General features: G+C 40.0%; 1 protein-coding gene across 8 annotated transcripts in view; it reads right to left on the reverse strand.

Annotated features, from left to right (window-relative positions):
* Positions 1-2,853: 2,853 nt before the first annotated feature.
* Positions 2,854-19,369, reverse strand: part of TXNRD2 (thioredoxin reductase 2) — a 60,489-nt gene continuing 43,973 nt past the window's right edge. For 5 of the 8 annotated variants that reach the window (XM_038372980.2, XM_038372984.2, XM_043498190.1 and 2 more), the window contains 5 exons: positions 19,145-19,240; positions 18,792-18,884; positions 17,053-17,124; positions 15,112-15,209; positions 2,854-6,824 (listed from right to left, as the gene is read on the reverse strand). In XM_038372980.2, the coding sequence (XP_038228908.1) occupies positions 6,701-6,824; positions 15,112-15,209; positions 17,053-17,124; positions 18,792-18,884; positions 19,145-19,240 (483 nt within the window). In that variant the 3' untranslated portion in view covers positions 2,854-6,700. The remainder of the gene's footprint in view (positions 6,825-15,111; positions 15,210-17,052; positions 17,125-18,791; positions 18,885-19,144; positions 19,241-19,369) is intronic. The other 3 variants (XM_043498186.1, XM_043498187.1, XM_043498188.1) reach the window with 3 other exon arrangements.

Genomic DNA, 19,369 nt, shown 5'->3' on the forward strand with positions numbered 1-19,369 from the left:
ACTCCGCCTCTCTCAAGCTTTCACACCATCACTCTTCTGGGCAAACCCTTCCCTCAGTGGTTGGCACCCCAGGTTTTCCTTCTTTCTCCCTTTAATGCCCAGAGAGTCACTGCAGGCTTTTTCACTGCAGCCCTCCTCTTTTCTACTGCCAGCTTCCTGGTTTTATACTAACTCCACCTGTTCCTTCTCAATCATCAATTCATCTTTATGGCTGAGGAAGAGCTCAAACTGACTAGTTTTATGCAAAGAGATTTCTTTAAATAGAAAATTTTAGCATGCATGTTATAGATTCATAGATTCCAAGGCCAGAAGAGATCATTATGCTCATCTAGTCTGACCTTCTGTAGAACACAGGCCAGCGAATTTCCCCAAAATAATTCCTAGATTTACAACCGCATGCTGCACAAACAGCTAGGAAATCACATTATTTTACTTGACAGTGTAGGGCATCAATTTAAATTGACTGGCAAATTCACTATCCTGCCGGCATGCTGACATGGCTTAAGGGTTTCATAATACCCATTAACAATTAGATAATTTTCCTTTGTTCCCCCAACAAGTAGGGTCCCATCCAGGGCTACAGAGCACCAGTAGACTGAACAATGTTTTCTTAAGCATACACAAGATTAAACACTGTTAAATCTGAGGCATAATACCACAACATTGCCAGGGCCTTTTTAACATTCATGTTTCTCATGGCAAGATGACTGACAAGGGCTACAATAAGGTGCTGAAAAGAATATTTCACCTGGCCCCTCAAACTTCAATGTAGAGGATTAGAACTAGAGCTGACAATATTGACTGAGTGCTATGATGGAAATATAATTAGCTAGCTGACATTTAATGGACAGAAATACTCAGAATTTTTCACCAATTAAAGTAATACATCAGAACCTGTATGTGCTACCTTGCAAAAAACGCTGATTTTTAATCCCCCCCAATATAATTTAAATTTAGCGCTAGAACCACTGCACGTGTGTACGTTGTGGCTTTTTGCTGGAGCATCATTAGAAAATTCTTGAATGCAATGCTAAACAACAAAAGTTCTCTTAACACAGAGCGCACTGAGTCTGAAAGAGCAGGCAATGTGTTTGATACAAATAACGTGGCTAAGTGTGAAGTAAGCTTGGAAAGATGAGTTTGATTTCAAAAATCCCTGAATTAGGCCAATATGGGCATATTTTGCTACCAGCCTTCAGCTGGATGTCTGGCTGTCCATTGTGCTTCTTATGTTTTTGAACACTGATTAAAGGCTGCTCTTAAGCATAAGTCTATTCCTATTTAACACCGCACTTAAGCATGTGTTTAAATCCCATTGAAGTCAATGGTTAATGTTAACTTTAGGTCTATTGGTTGCATTGAGACTTAAGCATGTGCTTAAGTGCATTTCTCAACAGGGATGGACTAGGTGAGTCCTAGATTAATACATTCCAAGGCCAGAAGGGACCATTGTGATAATCTAGTCAGACCTCCCGTATAACACAAGCCATGAACCTTCACCAAAAGAACTCCTAGAAAAGATACCCTCTGAACAGGGACTTGAACCCTGGACCCTCAGATTAAAAATCTGACCCTTTGTCAATTGAACCAACTGGGCTCATTTAAAAAAAAAAAAAGCCAATTTAGCTAGGATTTGAACCTGGGACCTCTCTTACCCTAAGCAAGATATACACACCTCTAGATCAACAGCTATACCTCCATTGCTGCTACCTGTGTATCCTGGCTACACTGCTCTACTCATGGTAGCTGCCACCAGTATGCATACACAGGCCGGGGAATCACAGTAATTGCTTGTAGTGTAGAAGCCGCCTAAATAATGCAGTATGCTGAATCCCCAGGTTTAAAGACTAGCCTAATTGCATCAAGATATGCCTGTTCTGTTATTCTTTTCTCTATTTTAATTTGCCACAGGATTAAAATTTTATGTTGAAATTAAGACAAATGGGTCCAGAAAGCTAAAAGCTACAGTGAAACCTCAAGAGATCAACTGTGCGTGAGTGAAAAGGCCTTTAATACAGCTAAGTGACAATATTCCTTTTCAAGACCACACCAAGGGCAGAATTCATACAAGAATTAATTTTAAACTAACCAGTTAGAGGTCTGATTATCAGGTAATACCTAAGTGGGAACTTCTCACCAAGGAGAGAAGACTAGAGAGATAAAAGGAAGTTGAGAATGAAACCAGATAATGTGGTTCTTTCTCCTCTGATGGTTCATCGCATGGGCTGTAACAATGTTCTACTAAAGTTGATTCCTAATTTCCTTTGCAACATGTTTTCTCCTAGCACTACCCATAATCAACTAGTTAGTTTCGCTGTAATGCAGTTTCACTATAATCCATTTTATTTTTGCCTTGTAAACAAGGTAAATAAATGCTTCGTTTAATCCTTTGACTTTCCAGTGTTTCAAGGGAGTTTCCTCTTAGCATGCTTCTTGAAGGCACATGATCATCAACACACATGTATTATGAGCCAATCTGGTAGCTCTTATTACCTGGGCAAGCCATGAGAACATTTGAAATCATAGTTACAGCGTGTAAGGAGTTCCTTTGTTTTAAATTTAAAATAAAACAAGGTCACCCTTCTGTGCTGTAAAGCTAGAAATCCATTAAAGTTTCCAGGGGCTAGTAACTAGAGGGATTAGGTAGCTGGGAGGTATGTCTGCGACTTCATGTTCTAGGCACTGAATTTCATTTGGTGACTGTTTTTAGTTTCCTTACCAATCAGCATCCCACCAACAGAAATATTAGAATAAAAAGGCCCCACTTTTAATTAATGACCACTAGGATGAAGTTTTCAGTAAGCACAGATCATGCTTGTAAATTAAGTTAAGCGAAGACATTGCAACATAGTCTTTAAGAAAATCATTTATTTGTCCATAATGTAACAATAAATATCAGGATCATATATATATATTTAATAGGGGTCCAGCAATCCTCAGACTTGTCTACTCCACTGTGTGGTTTTACACACAAGCCATCATTAGTTGGCACCCCGAGAAGACAGCCTGACTGCGTGTATTCATTTAAACATACACTTTCACTTACACACAGAGTAAATAATTTGCAGTCTATCAGACTTTTCACTTGACATTAGACAGGCTGATTTCATTACAAAAGGCTATCCCTGGAGAGCACACAAGGAATCCACCAAGAAAATAATACCAATCCAAGTAGTTTTCAGTTACTCTGCCTCACTCTTGGTTCTGACACATCAGTGTTTTGTAGCTATGAACGTACATCAAGATTTACTTCAATGGACAACACGTTGTAGTCAATGAGGACCAGAGCCAGGATGCAATTTAAGATGCAAGACCAATTTTCATGGAGTCTATAAAAGCCCATATTGTGATTCTAAACATGTGAAAATAAATTGTTGAAAACAAAAAAAGTCTCCCTTAGATGGCTACTTCAGACAGTGATGATGTGGATTAATTTCACACCCCACATAAAATCTTGGACAGTTTCCCACCAGATCTCTTTACTGGTTGCAGTACAGCAAGTTGTTTTTTCCATTGGCAGTCTCATGATAGAAGGGAAATTAACTCATCTCACCTCCTGGGCCTCTCTCTAATGGCACATAATGCACATAAACTCCACAGGTAGGACTGTGTACAACAGCAACATGGTCCATGGCTGAACCAGTGGGTGCCTGAGTAATGCATGCAAAGGGAACGAGCAATGCCATGGTGCAACACAGAGATCATTAGAAATTCTCACACATACATCTTATAACCAATTGAGGGCTGTTTCTCCTAGCAAGATCTCTGAAAACCGAAATGCTCTAGGTGAAGCAGATAATATGTCACAGCAGCTGAGAAAGATCAAATAGGTTTTGCTCTGAAATGCTCAATATTTAAATCAACTAAAATATTTTGAAAGAATTTTAAAGTTTACTGTAAACTGTTTTTTTTAATTGCTCAAAAATATACAGAGGTGTTTTGGTTCCAATATATTATTTCCACAGGATGTCCTCTTTTACCAAAGGAGATAGGGAGGTTTTGACTATGCGTGTGTGAACATGACACTTTCAAAGCATTTTTTATGAAGGGAGTAACAACAAAAAGGCAGTACACCAAATACATTTCCGTTCCCAAAATGTTTCCTATCACCTGCAAGTCCATAGACTTGTTCTTAGTGGTGACTCAAACAAATCAACAGATGTGATGAGAAATGCAGAATGCTATTCATTAGGCAACAACGTTTGATTGAACCACTCCTCTCTTTTGTGGACTATGCAATACAAATCCTGGTTTGAACATGCTACTCTAAAATCTGTAATGTTAGGAGTCACAGATCTGGGAAGCAATTTATCCTTAATTTGTGTGTATGGTGGGTTTTTTTTGTTTGTTTTTTAGGAAAAGCTGCAATAGCTGTGAATTGTATCTTGAAATTCTAGCTTTGTGAAATCAACTTAGAAATATTGTAACCCATCATATGCAGCTTTTACTTTTATGTTTCTTGAACAGCAGTAGAAAACCTATTTGCTCTTTCTGTACTGCTAGGGTATATTATCTGCTTCACCTACAGGATCAAGATTTAATACATTTATAACATATTTAAGATTTACAGTGTCAAACTTTGGAAATGAGGCACTTAAAACCCCACAGCCCTGTGCTGGTTCTGTTTTTTTTTTTTTTAAAGTCAGATCCCTGAAAGTAATTCATTGTAATACCACCTTGATGGTGTGTTGATAAGTACTATTACACTTGTTTTGATAACGTCTGCTGAAGCTTCAGAGTTTTTCAATAGATTCTGGGGCATATGCTGTACAATTCTGGTGGCAAGATACGTTTTAAACAAACTAAATCCACCACTTGTCTACAGTATAACTCTCAGTGAAATAGTAAACTAACAAGGTTTTAAAATGGACAGCCTAAGAAAAAAGTTTCAAAGATATAAATGATCAGCAAACTGTTTTTAAGAACTTTGCAATTAACAGGGCTAGGATGGCTAGGAAACTGTCAAAACTTGTTTGCAAAAATATTGCTGTTTAAAATACAGCATGAAAGAGACTGATTTTTATTGGGTCTTTCTAAAGAATTGTAACTAACCCCTCCCCTTCTCACATGCATTGTTTTAAAGAGTTATGAATAAATATGTAATTGCACTTCTCAAAATACAGTATTAGCAATAAATTGCTACTTGAAATGAAAATCTGAGGGTTTGTGTTTTTGTTTTGCCTTTGTCAGGCTACCTATTTAACAATATTTGGAAAAAGCATCTCTGCTATTGGATTTCTATCTTGTTTTTATATTGTCACATGTTAGTCAGGATCTCCCCCTTCTGGCCAACATGAAGAAGAAGCAGCTCACACTAGGTGAATGCTTTCTTCCTACAGAAAGTTTGGGCAATACGCTGAAAGAACAGTTTGCAGACAGGTATCTTAAGGTGAGCTCTGAACAGGTACATCTCCTTTCTGGTTTTATTTTTAATATAATGCAGTTCAGATCCCAACTACCATAAGTTAATTGTGAGAGTTACAGCAGTTTTAGTTTATCAATGAAAATCTATGTTAAAAAACCACAGATCATATACATCCACTCCAATTCATGTCAAATATTTGAGCTGTGTGAACACAGCGTTCTATGTTCAATTCCAATTTTCAGTATTGCTTGCTATTTGGCATTGGAGTAGTAATTTGTGTGATCTGCCATTTCAATCTGAACTGAAATTAATTGGCAATTTGAAAAATGTGCAGGGAAGTTCTCATCAACCCCAAAGTTCTTTCTGTAAGTGTTTAAATGGCAAAATTTCCTCATTTCTAAAGGAATTCTTTACATGAGCTTCCACAATGACACACACTGCCTATGCCAACAGTGAACTTGCTCAATATTGTAACAATTCTAATGGTCACTTTATATTCTCCTCTATTACCAATTCCTGTACATGGTACATTTCCCTGAAACACTGAAGGCTGCTTACCTAGTGCTATATGCTTTGGGATCTGTCTCCTGTCAATGAGCCCTGACTTTGAACTCTCGTGATTACCACCAGTAGGGATCTATATTGCCAGAGCTGAGAAGGAATTATTGCCCATGTTCTCTACTCACTATCTGAGACCCTGGTTCAGTTCAGTGAGATTTGGACATCATTCCTCATGGATGAAATCTTGGGGGAGGTCAGTAGCAAGGTGTTCTATGGGGAAAACCCTGGCTACGGAAGTCACACATTCACTGTCAGAGAGCTCCAAATATCTGGCATCCTCTTCACCTCCGTTTCACAATGCATTCCTCTGAGGGATGACATTCAAGTGGGATTAATTTGCCAGTGGGTGGGAATGGTTAGTAGTGTGATGGCCACTGTTCCTGTAACAAAGTGACATCCATTTAAGTTTTACATGGCTTTAGATGCCAAGTGATGGACAAGAAACATTTTGATGTACAGAAAATGATGATTTTTCTAGCTCCCAGCAAGACAAAGGACATAGGTACTTCAGAAGTGATGCTTTTTAACATAAATCTTATTTCCTAAAGGTTAAGTACTGTGTTGATTTTAAAGATGTGTGTGGGCAGTTCGTAAGGTAGGTACTGTATGGCTGGGATTGTAAAATTCGCTTTTTGTTATCTACTGAAGGAGTGATACATAGGAAACCTTGACTGCAGGACTACGATTACCAAAGCTGTGTCAGTTCAGAATGTTCTTTTTCCTTCTCAGTTCTACTGTGTGCTTTTAACTTCTGTCCAGGGATTGTACTTAACCTCAGCAACCTGTGACCTTTGCATCCAAACCAGAGCGCTTTGTGATATATAACTTGGTTACTTCCTCAGCACAGGTAGGGTGAATGCCAACTGTCCTCATCATCTGTCCATACGTAGCGCCACATCTACCAAAAAAACAAAATGAACAAAGTCATACTCTATACACATAACACATCTGTAATGGCACAAAGCATCAGACTGGGTTTACCTTATTCTCTTTTTCTAGAGTAACAGCCAGTGGAGAAGTTACATTTGAAGCTATTGTCCAAAAAGCAAAGCAGAGACAATTACCAACACAACCATAGTCTATGAAGGTACTTACATGCTAACCATTCAAGAATTTATCTTCACAACATTGTGAGGTAGGGAAGGATTATTATTCTTATTTTTACAGATGAAGAGTTGAGGTACAGAGAGTAACTCATGTGCCCAAGGTCCCACAGTGAGGTGGTAAAGCAAGGAACTAAATCCATATCTCATGAGTCACAGTCCAGTTTCTTAACTACAAGACCATCCTTTCAGGTATTAAAACATTTGCAGATGGACATCAGGTTTTCCTACTGGTAGCCATGTAGGAAAAAATCATAGTTTGGATGGTAGGCAAAAATCAGCTGGAAGAGAGATGAGAGTGCCCTCTCAGAATATCAGATGGTGTATGGTGCTTACACTTGCAATTTCCTATAATGCAAACAAGAGAAAATTTCTCCTAAAGGTACATAGCATGCATCCATGATTTCCACTTCTGCACCTGCCAATCCTACTTGCTCAATTCCTTCAGTCTTCTGACCACAAGAGGCTTAGACCTAGGTGACCTTTAAGGGTTTGTCTACACTGCAACTAGGAGTGTGCCTCTCAGCCTGGGTACCCAGATTCACGCTAGCTCTGTGTGAGCTAGCCCACTAAAATAGCAGTGTGGATGCTGCAGAGCAGGAGTTCAGACCAAGGGGGTTGGGTGGGCTTGGATGGTTAGCCTCAGCTGCCATGTCCACACTGTTCTTTTTAGCATTATAGCATGAGCAAAGCTAGTGCCAGTATGTCTTTTCCTGTTGAGAGGTACACTCCCAGCTGCAGTGCAGTCATACCTAAAACGTGCCACTATTCCTGTCAAGTCATTTTCTGAGAATGCTGCAACATGATCAAAGATCTAAATTTAAGAATTGTTTCAAGTCTGGAAAAATTAGATACTGAGAAAAAAGGAAGAAATCTTCACTAGTATCTCATATGCATTGGCGAATCCCTGTAGGATAAAAATCAGCACAGACCACACGTTACCAGAACACAGATTATTTTGGCAGGGGACATCCTTTTAAATGGGGGATAAAATAAGAGCTAATATTTGACCAAGTGAAATGGCAGTTCAGACTTACTATGCCTGTATTGTACATTATAAATCCAAGACTTATGAAATACAGCAGTATGCCAACACCAAGATTTGACCTTCTGAAAATCTGTTACTGTGGCTAGAGGCAAGGCAGAAAAGTGCTCCAGTTTCATATACTTCCTTTGCATTGGTTATTTTGGATAAAACTTCAAAACGATAACCTCCTAAAAAACACAATACTAGAATTTCTACCACTGGCAACTAATGAACTACACACATGTTGGAAATATGCATATTTGGGGTATACTGCAGTCAACAATTTCCAAGATATTCCTCACATGATACTTGTGGTCCTGCTGCCTTAGTCCTTTCTGCTTTTCATTTATGCTACACTCAGAAGTAAAAGCCAACAATGCCATAATAATATGGTGATGACATTTAGGACAACTAGCTGACATTATCCTTAGGAAAAAGTTTCTCAGGGACCAGAGTTTGCCATCTTCATAAAATAGTATGGCGTTCGGAACTATACATTTAATCGTTATAATAAACATTTCTGAAGATGTAAGTCAGTGACAAAGGGAGGAATGAAAAAAAGCATTAGGGCACATCTCAGATCTAGCGGTGATGTTCTGCACTTTAGAGAGAGGACCTAGGATCGTTTCTCAAGCTAGGAGTGAAAGGAAGGCAGGGGACTCAACCCAAGAGGAGAAAGTGCCTCACTATCAATGAAAACAAACTCTCATTCTACATCAGACCGATGGTTCACCTAATCCAGTGTCCTGTCTGTCTCAGTGGCTGGTTTCAGAAGGAGTAAAATCTCCATATAATGGGAAATTATGAAAGAACTCCCCACACATAGGAGAAGCTTCTTCCTCACCTTCTCACTTAGCAGTTGGCTTATGTCCTGAAGCATAAAAGCTCATATAGGGCCCCAGGCAATGAAGTAGTTGTCTACTCTCATTTAAGTCAGATGGTGGCTAGACTTGAATCAGGATCTGGAAGGTGGCACATTTAAAGGGTAAAAAGAAAAGGAGTACTTGTGGCACCTTAGAGACTTAGAAATTTATTTGAGCATAAGCTTTCGTGAGCTACAGCTCACTTCATCGGATGCATTCAGTGGAAAATACAGTGGGGAGATTTATATACACAGAGAACATGAAACAATGGGTGTTAGCATACACACTGTAAGGAGAAACAGACAGCTCTCTGTCAGCTCTCTGTCTCTCCCAGACAGCTGCAGCGGCACAGGAGCTAGCAAACAGAGCTCTAAACAGGGGAGTTTGAGTGGGAGTTTGGAAGGGGGGTTTGGATTGTGCTTGTTTGGGGTTTGCTTTTGCTGGGGGGGTGGTCTTTTTGGTGTGGCTTGTGTTTCCCAGATTAACAGGATTTAGGTGGGAAGGAGATGACAGATACAGAGGAAGCTGTGGGAGTGACTCCTGCAGTGAAAGACACATTGAGGATGACTGGATGTGGAAGCTGTGGTATGTACATGATCCTGGAGGGGGGAACCGGTAAGAGTTTTGTCTGCATGAAATGCCGTCTGATAGAGCTGATGGAGGAAAAGATCCGAGGTTTGGAGATGCAGGTGGAAAGTCTGGTTGAGTTTAGGAAGGGGTTTGAGCAGATGATGGAGCAAAGATATGAGGTATCTGAAGGGAAAAGCTCAGACTCACGGATGGAAGCAGGGCTGGGGAATTTTGAGGAGAGACTGGATGAGGAAAGTGGTCAGTGGAAACATGTGACTCAAAGAACCAGGCAGAGGAAAAGACGGGCTAGTGAAGGAGAAATAGAGCTTAGGAACAGGTTTGCAGAGTTGGAAAATGAAGGGGCTCAGCAGGTAGTCGCTGAAGGTGGAAGGGTAAGGAAGAAGAGAAGAGAGGCTAGCCCTATAGAAAAAGGGGAAGAGTCAAGGGAGACTACACCAAATATGAGCCCCAGGAGGATACAGGATGGGTTGAAGAGAATTGTAAGGGAAAATAGGAATGGAAAGAACTTGCAGCCAGAGGGAACAGGGGAGAGACTGGAGAATAGCACTGTCACCAGGAAAAGGCAGGTCTATGTGATCGGGGACTCTTTATTGAGAAGAATAGACAGGCCTGTAACTAGAGCTGATCCTGAGAATAGAAGGGTGTGCTGTCTTCCGGGTGCTAAGATACAGGATGTAGACCTGAGGTTGAAAAGGATCCTCAAGGGAGCGGGAAAGAATCCCCTAATTATCCTTCATGTGGGAACAAATGATACAGCCAGATTCTCGCTGGAAAGTATCAAGGGAGACTATGCTAGGCTGGGGAAGACGCTTAAGGAAATTGAGGCTCAGGTGATCTTTAGCGGGATCCTTCCTGTTCCTAGAGAAGGGCAACAAAGGTGTGACAAGATTATGACTGTCAACAGATGGCTTAGGCAGTGGTGCTATAAGGAGGGCTTTGGGATGTATGGCCACTGGGAGGCATTCACGGACAGAGGTCAGTTCTCTCGGGATGGACTTCATCTGAGTAGGGAAGGAAATAGACTTCTAGGATCGAGGCTGGCACAACTGATAAAGAGAGCTTTAAACTAGGAATTGGGGGGAGATGGATGGGAGATGTCCAGAGAATCTCCACGCCAGATTTTAGCATTGAGAGGGAAGAAGATGAAGTAAGAAAGGATACAGCCATGGGTAGGAGAATGTATATAAGGAGCGAGGGCGGTGTGGATACTAGTCTAATAGGTTATACTGGCTGTAGAATGACTGTGCCTAATAGGGTACAAAATGTGAGCGAGGCCAAACAGCAAAAATTAAGATGTTTATACACCAATGCGAGGAGTCTAGGTAACAAAATGGAGGAACTAGAGCTACTGGTGCAGGAAGTGAAACCAGATATTATAGGGATAACAGAAACATGGTGGAATAGTAGTCATGACTGGACTACAGGTATTGAAGGGTATGTGCTCTTTAGGAAAGACAGAAACAAAGGTAAAGGGGGTGGAGTAGCATTGTATATCAACGATGAGTTAGAATGTAAAGAAATAAGAAGCGATGCAATGGATAAGACAGAGTCTGTCTGGGCAAAAATTACATTGGGGAAGAAAACTAGTAAAGCCTCTCCTGCGATAGTGCTTGGGGTGTGCTATAGACCTCCGGGATCTAATTTGGTTATGGATAGAGCCCTTTTTAATGTCTTTAATAAAGTAAATACTAATGGAAACTGCGTGATCATGGGAGACTTTAACTTCCCAGATATAGACTGGAGGACCAGTGCTAGTAATAATAATAGGGCTCAGATTTTCCTAGATGCGATAGCTGATGGATTCCTTCATCAAGTAGTTGCTGAACCGACTAGAGGGGATGCCATTTTAGATTTAATTTTGGTGAGTAGCGAGGACCTCATAGAAGAAATGGTTGTAGGGGACAATCTTGGCTCAAGTGATCATGAGCTAATTCAGTTCAAACTAAATGGAAGGATTAACAAAAATAAATCTGCAACTAGGGTTTTTGATTTCAAAAGGGCTGACTTTCAAAAATTAAGGCAATTAGTTAGGGAAGTGGATTGGACTGAAGAATTTATGGATCTAAAGGCAGTTGAGGCCTGGGATTACTTTAAATCAAAACTGCAGAAGCTATCGGAAGCCTGTATCCCAAGAAAGGGGAAAAAATTCATAGGAAGGAGTTGTAGACCAAGCTGGATGAGCAAGCATCTTAGAGAGGTGATTATGAAGAAGCAGAAAGCATACAGGGAGTGGAAGATGGGAGGGATCAGCAAGGAAAGCTACCTAATTGAGGTCAGAAGATGTAGGGATAAAGTCAGAGAGGCTAAAAGTCGAGTAGAGTTGGACCTTGCAAAGGGAATTAAAACCAATAGTAAAAGGTTCTATAGCCATATAAATAAGAAGAAAACTAAGAAGGAAGAAGTGGGGCCGCTTAACACTGAGGATGGAGCGGAGGTTAAAGATAATCTAGGCATGGCCCAATATCTAAACAAATACTTTGCCTCAGTCTTTAATAAGGCTAAAGAGGATCTTGGGGATAATGGTAGCATGACAAATGGGAAGGAGGATATAGAGGTAGATATTACCATATCAGAGGTAGAAGCGAAACTGAAACAGCTTAATGGGACTAAATCGGGGGGCCCAGATAATCTTCATCCAAGAATATTAAAGGAATTGGCACCTGAAATTGCAAGCCCATTAGCAAGAATTTTTAATGAATCTGTAAACTCAGGAATAGTACCGAATGATTGGAGAATTGCTAATATAGTTCCTATTTTTAAGAAAGGAAAAAAAAGCGATCCAGGTAACTACAGGCCAGTTAGTTTGACATCTGTAGTATGCAAGGTCCTGGAAAAAATTTTGAAGGAGAAATTAGTTAAGGACATTGAAGTCAATGGTAAATGGGACAAAATACAACATGGTTTTACAAAAGGTAGATCGTGCCAAACCAACCTAATCTCCTTTTCTGAAAAAGTAACAGATTTTTTAGATAAAGGAAATGCAGTGGATCTAATTTACCTAGATTTCAGTAAGGCATTTGATACCGTGCCACATGGGGAATTATTAGTTAAATTGGAGAAGATGGGGATCAATATGAACATCAGAAGGTGGATAAGGAATTGGTTAAAGGGGAGACTGCAACGGGTCCTACTGAAAGGCGAACTGTCAGGTTGGAGGGAGGTTACCAGTGGAGTTCCTCAGGGATCGGTTTTGGGACCAATCTTATTTAATCTTTTTGTTACTGACCTTGGCACAAAAAGTGGGAGTGTGCTAATAAAGTTTGCAGATGATACAAAGCTGGGAGGTATTGCCAATTCGGAGAAGGATCGGGATATTATACAGGAGGATCTGGATGACCTTGTAAACTGGAGTAATAGTAATAGGATGAAATTTAATAGTGAGAAGTGTAAGGTTATGCACTTAGGGATTAATAACAAGAATTTTAGTTATAAGTTGGGGACGCATCAATTAGAAGTAACGGAAGAGGAGAAGGACCTTGGAGTATTGGTTGATCATAGGATGACTATGAGCTGCCAATGTGATACGGCTGTGAAAAAAGCTAATGCGGTTTTGGGATGCATCAGGAGAGGCATTTCCAGTAGGGATAAGGAGGTTTTAGTACCGTTATACAAGGCACTGGTGAGACCTCACCTAGAATACTGTGTGCAGTTCTGGTCTCCCATGTTTAAAAAGGATGAATTCAAACTGGAGCAGGTACAGAGAAGGGCTACTCGGATGATCCGAGGAATGGAAAACTTGTCTTATGAAAGGAGACTTAAGGAGCTTGGCTTGTTTAGCCTAACTAAAAGAAGGTTGAGGGGAGATATGATTGCTCTCTATAAATATATCAGAGGGATAAATATAGGAGAGGGAGAGGAATTATTTCAGCTCAGCACCAATGTGGACACAAGAACAAATGGGTATAAACTGGCCACCAGGAAGTTTAGACTTGAAATCAGACGAAGGTTTTTAACCATCAGAGGAGTGAAGTTTTGGAATAACCTTCCAAGGGAAGCAGTGGGGGCAAAAGATCTATCTGGTTTTAAGATTCTACTCGATAAGTTTATGGAGGAGATGGTATGATGGGATAATGGGATTTTGGTAAGTAATTTATCTTTAAATATTCAGGGTAAATAGGCCAAATCCCCTGAGATGGGATATTAGATGGATGGGATCGATTTACTATAGAAAATTCTTTCCTGGGTATCTGGCTGGTGAATCTTGCCCATGTGCTCAGGGTTTGGCTGATTGCCATGTTTGGGGTCGGGAGGGAGTTTTCCTCCAGGGCAGATTGGAGAGGCCCTGGAGGTTTTTTTGCCTTCCTCTGTAGCATGGGGCATGGTTGACTGGAGGGAGGCTTCTCTGCTCCTTGAAGTTTTGAACCATGATTTGAGGACTTCAATAGCTCAGACATGGGTGAGGTTTTTCATAGGAGTGGTGGGTGACATTCTGTGGCCTGCGCTGTGCAGGAGGTCGGACTAGATGATCAGAGTGGTCCCTTCTGACCTTAGTATCTATGAATCTATGAGAGTGATCACTTAAGATGAGCTATTACCAGCAGGAGAGCGGGGGGAGTGGGAGGAGGAAGAAAACCTTTTGTAGTGATAATCAAGGTGGGCCATTTCCAGCAGTTGACAAGAACGTCTGAGGAACAGTTTGCAAATTAATTCCAATTCAGCAGTCTCTCGTTGGAGTCTGTTTTTGAAGTTTTTTTGTTGAAGTATAGCCACTCTTAGGTCTGTAATCGAGTGACCAGAGAGATTGAAGTGTTCTCCGACTGGTTTTTGAATATTTTAATTCTTGATGTCTGATTTGTGTCCATTTATTCTTTTACGTAGAGACTGTCCAGTCTGACCAATGTACATGGCAGAGGGGCATTGCTGGCACATGATGGCATATATCACATTGGTAGATGCGCAGGTGAACAAGCCTCTGATAGTGTGGCGGATGTGATTAGGCCCTATGATGGTGTCCCCTGAATAGATATGTGGACAGAGTTGGCAACGGACTTTGTTGCAAGGATAGGTTCCTGGCTTAGTGGTTCTGTTGTGTGGTGTGTGGTTGCTGGTGAGTATTTGCTTCAGGTTGGGGGCTGTCTGCAAATATAGACTAACATGGCTACTACTCTGAAACCTGTCATTTAAAGGGTAGAGATCCTTAGGAGACCCGACTGGTATAAGGAGGCCTCTCATGGACAACACATCAAAGTGAACTTTTTTTTTTTTTTTTTTTTTTTTTTTTTTTAAAGAAAAGGGTTGTGCAGGTTTATACAACCATTTCCTGCCTTGTGGGCGGAATGCTGGGAAAGGCTTCTCTGTCATTCTTCGAAGGAACCAAACTTAATAGATGGACACTTAAGTTGACTTTTTGGTGTAACAATGTCTGGCCAATCATACACTTTGCCTCAGTTGTTCCTTAACTATAGCCATTATTTCTTTAACTAAATCCAGTATATTGTAATGAAGAACTACAGTATTTTAGTGAAAATGTGTGATACTACCTAAAAGTAACATAAAACATTGATTCTTTATAGAGTTGCCAAAATTCAGCAGATATCTTTTATAATCTTACAATAACTTAAAAAGCAGGCTTTAAAAGTAGAGACATTCCTTTGTACTTACTTTATTCCAAGAGCAAATCCTTGAATCACTTCACCTGCATTTGGTCCAATGAAATGAAGGCCAACAATCCGTTGCTCTTTTTTTCGCAGGCATACCATCTGAATACAAAACATCACAGAAAGCTTTTCTTAGAAAGTCTGAAGACGGGGCATGAAGCTGGGCTTCCCCAAAGTACTAGTTCAGCTGCCTATCCCCTATGGAGCAAAGCATTTAACCAATGCTTAAATCCCACTGACTTCACTGAGATTTACACATGGGCTTAAATGATTTGCTGAACTGAGGTTTTAATCTACATTCCCAACACTTCAGGCTTCTCTGTGGCGCATCCTGCAGACTTTAGCGAGTCATCAGTAAACAATGATTTAAAGTAATCAGGTGATGTCTTACAAATGTCCTTGTAGTCCAATACCCATCCTAACCTCATTTTGACCCAGATTGTCCAAGTTAGCACTTCTCTGACTGAGATACAGGCTGGTCACATGGGAATTCTTGGCAGCTGATTAGCTGAACTTCCAAAGATGGTCACCATTGACCACAGGCCATCCCGTGCCATTATAATTCAGTCAAAGAACATTTATGGCAGACTATCTGGGTAGGTACATTTACCATATATGCAAAGTGACTTTTTTTAAAGTTACTCAAGCCCAGGAAGGAGCGAAGAGTGTTGAATCTGCTGTGGGCAATTAAGAGTGTGGAGGCCTGACTCACTGAATACTCACCTGTGTTCCAGAACAACGTTGGAAAGTGGATTATACAGGACAGCATCTTAGCACTTTCACTCTAAGAATAGTGACAATCTCCTTTTGTAGCTGAGCATCTGTATCAGGCACTGAATCGCCACTGGTCCAAAAGGCTCTGCTACGCAGCCTGGACTGTTAAAGGCTGCATAGGGACTCTGGATTCATTCATCACCGCTGTATAACAGCAGTACTCCTGATAAGACGTTCCTTAATATCGAAAAGCTCGTAAACAACAAAAAACCTCTCACAGAGGTTCAAAGTCAACTGCAAGTTTAATGTTTATTCACTTGTTTTGTGGGAGAGTTTAATAAGCATCATCTACACAGTGACTCTCAGCAGATATTGTAACACTGCCATCTTGTCCTCAAATACTGCGCTACCATTACCTTTATCTAAACGTAATGGCTGAGGAGAAGTAATGACACTTCACTTCTTATGCTGGACATGACATTGATAAAAGCAACCTAACAGTTTTTGTAGCTTGCATTTGATAAAATGTATAGAGGGAAATCCCTTCAACTATCAGTGTCTGGCATATTGTAGGCATAGGATGTTAGAAGCATAATACTTTGAGATGGACCTATTAGGTCAATACATTCATACCACTGCAAAGGTAGAAGTTAGTCCCCCCTGACATAAAAATGTACCAGATATTCCACTGATACTATGCTTCATCCTAGCCAAACTTCTTTCTACAGTCAAGTGGGCCTGCAAACCTTACAATCAGAGTAAATGAACTGTTCCAAAAAATGAGATTTGCTTCAGGTCTGAAGCTCTGGTGTAAAACAGGGAGGCCTTTGTGGCTTGTTTTATAAGGACAAATGGGACGACAATTCAAAGATTACATTTAGCTGATGAAGAACTGCCTCCCTTGTCTTAAAGAAAAAAGAAGGCACAATAATATCCTGATCTGAATAAATATTCAGAAATTCCCTAAGAACTGAATGTGTTGTCTGTGGAGCGCTCTATCAGCAGTGAGAACTGCTAACTCCTCATCAAGTGCTTTGAAGATGTAAAGTGTTATGAGAGGAATATCAAAAGTGTGAGACTATGGCTAGAGAAAAAAAGGTTGTTGATTGGGAAAAGAACCCATCAATTTTGAGAAAGTTTTTCAGCAATCTGACAAATGTTTTTTGTTCCTAAAGCAAAATATAGACCATATCACTTGTTTTAATAAAAGTTAAAAGTTCTGAACACTTACTTTTATGTAACACTGAGTTATCTCTCTTTCAGCCACTGTAAATTCCAAAGGTTTATAATATGCATGGTATACCTGATTGGGAAAAATGAATATTAAGATTCCTTGTTAGAATATATTATTCTATAACTACCAGACATTTGAAATGATAACATCATGATTATTATTATTGCACACAATTGGTACTATACACTAGTGCTGTATAAACAGAAAAATAGACCAAGATTGGTTTTTATAACAGCATTAATTAGTGGGCTAGATTTCTTTTTAAAGCTTACAAGATATGCAGTTACTGTGATAAAAAGTACACATGGAAAGCAAGACCAAGAGTAGAAAACATCTTTTTCACAGGTTTCAGAGCAGCAGCCATGTTAGTCTGTATTTGCAAAAAGAAAAGGAGTACTTGTGGCACCTTAGAGACTAACAAATTTATTTGAGCATAAGCTTTCGTGGAATTCCACCAAATGCATCCGATGAAGTGAGCTGTAGCTCACGAAAGCTTATGCTCAAATAAATTTGTTAGTCTCTAAGGTGCCACAAGTACTCCTTTTCTTTTTCACAGAAAGCTCAGCTATTTATACAAGTCAGATTACTCATTTCTAGTGTCCTGAATTCAAAGTAATCATCTGATCTTATTTTGATTCAGACCTCTTTTGACCAAAAGGTGAGGGAATTCCTAAGTTTTTGAGCGTATGAAAAACTGTAAGCTCTTCATATCTGTAATCATGTACTGCAGGGAAATTGAAAGGGTAATTTTTCAAGACTGTCCAGTAATTTTTTAAACCAACCAATCTCTTTCTTGCAGTATAATGAGGTTCACCTATAGCCATAGCTAAGCCAAATGCTGTATGCAAAAATCAATTGCTTGGAAAGAACAATTGCTTTGTTGCCATTTATGGTCCTTCAGGTGGTGTTAAGACCCAGAAAGCAATGAATTACAGTAGAAGTGATAAAAGCACTAAAGCCTAATGTTGATTTCAAAGCATAAATTGAGTATCAAGGTAACCAAGAATGTATCAGTAACTGACTGCACATGAATTAGGGAGCTGCCAATTATTACAATTTCCATTTCCACAGTATGAAGCGTTACACCAAGATGACCTTTCTTTGAAGACTGAATAAAGAGACCCCTACATTTCTTTTGCAAAGTGCTAACTGGAATCTTGATTTGTTATAACAGTGCAGCAGGTGAATAGAAACAATGATTCTTAACTTCCTCACCAGCAATGGTGCATTGCAACTCACACGCAACTCATCATGGCTTGTGGGAATGTGAATGTATTCCTGAAGCAATTTTATTCATCAGTGTGCAGTGTATAAGTATACCAGACCAGTGTATTTTCAATCAAACAAATGGAACTATAGTATAAATCTGTTTACCTGAAAGTTCTAGGGGACGTCAGAAACCTTTAGGTGAATAAGGCAGCTGGGCAGCTAATTTTGAAGACTCAAATGGGATGTAGCAGTTTCATTTAATGACGGCTGTAACTTATCACTCATTAAAATAGTAATTTGGTTTCCCCAGTTACGTGTTACACCACCTGCTTTTGAAATCGAGGTCCTTGGTGTCTCTGGAGCAGTTACGTTCAATCTTCCTAACCATGTGGAGTAGTGGCTTGGGGATCTAGACCAATGGCTGCACAAAAATCACTTTTACTTGTTACCATAGTTTCCACAGGGAAAAGTTCCCATCTCTCCATGATGAAACTAAGTCCTAGTTACACAATTAAAAATTTTAATACCTCTAAGTTATCCAGTCCATAATGTTCCACTGCCTTTTCTTCTGATAGTCCTACACAACCGTATTCCAGAGGAGTGAAAATTGTAGTGGGTACCTGGCACATCATAAAACAACCCCAAATGTTACAGTTGAACCATATGATGAAAGACACTCACTAGGCATTTAGCAGCTACAAAAATAGATGATTTGATATGGAGACTTTTGCAACAGCAAGAAGAGTTCTAGTTTCAGTGCACCCAGTCTGAAAAGCTGGATCCCAAATTAAAAAAAAATGATTCTTGTCCATTTACTAGCATGTTGGGTTTTGTTTTTAACCATTATAATTAATACTGAAAAAAAAAAGTAACAACTCACGTTGTCATAATCCATCAGTTCTGAAGACTGGCCAAACAGACGTTGAGCCAGCAGCTTTCCTGCAGCTATCGCCGTAGGCGTCAGTTCAGGGCGCCCCTGAGAAGAGATTAAAAAAAAGTTTGCTTCAGCTGTAAGTCAGGGTTTTCCCCAGTGATGGCAGCTAGAGAGGCGCAAGAGTTTGCGATCTCACCCAGCAGTCTGAAGTCAAAACATAGCACTGATTAC

This window comes from Dermochelys coriacea, chromosome 15, assembly GCF_009764565.3.
Source record: "Dermochelys coriacea isolate rDerCor1 chromosome 15, rDerCor1.pri.v4, whole genome shotgun sequence".
Classification (NCBI taxonomy): Eukaryota; Metazoa; Chordata; order Testudines; family Dermochelyidae; genus Dermochelys; species Dermochelys coriacea.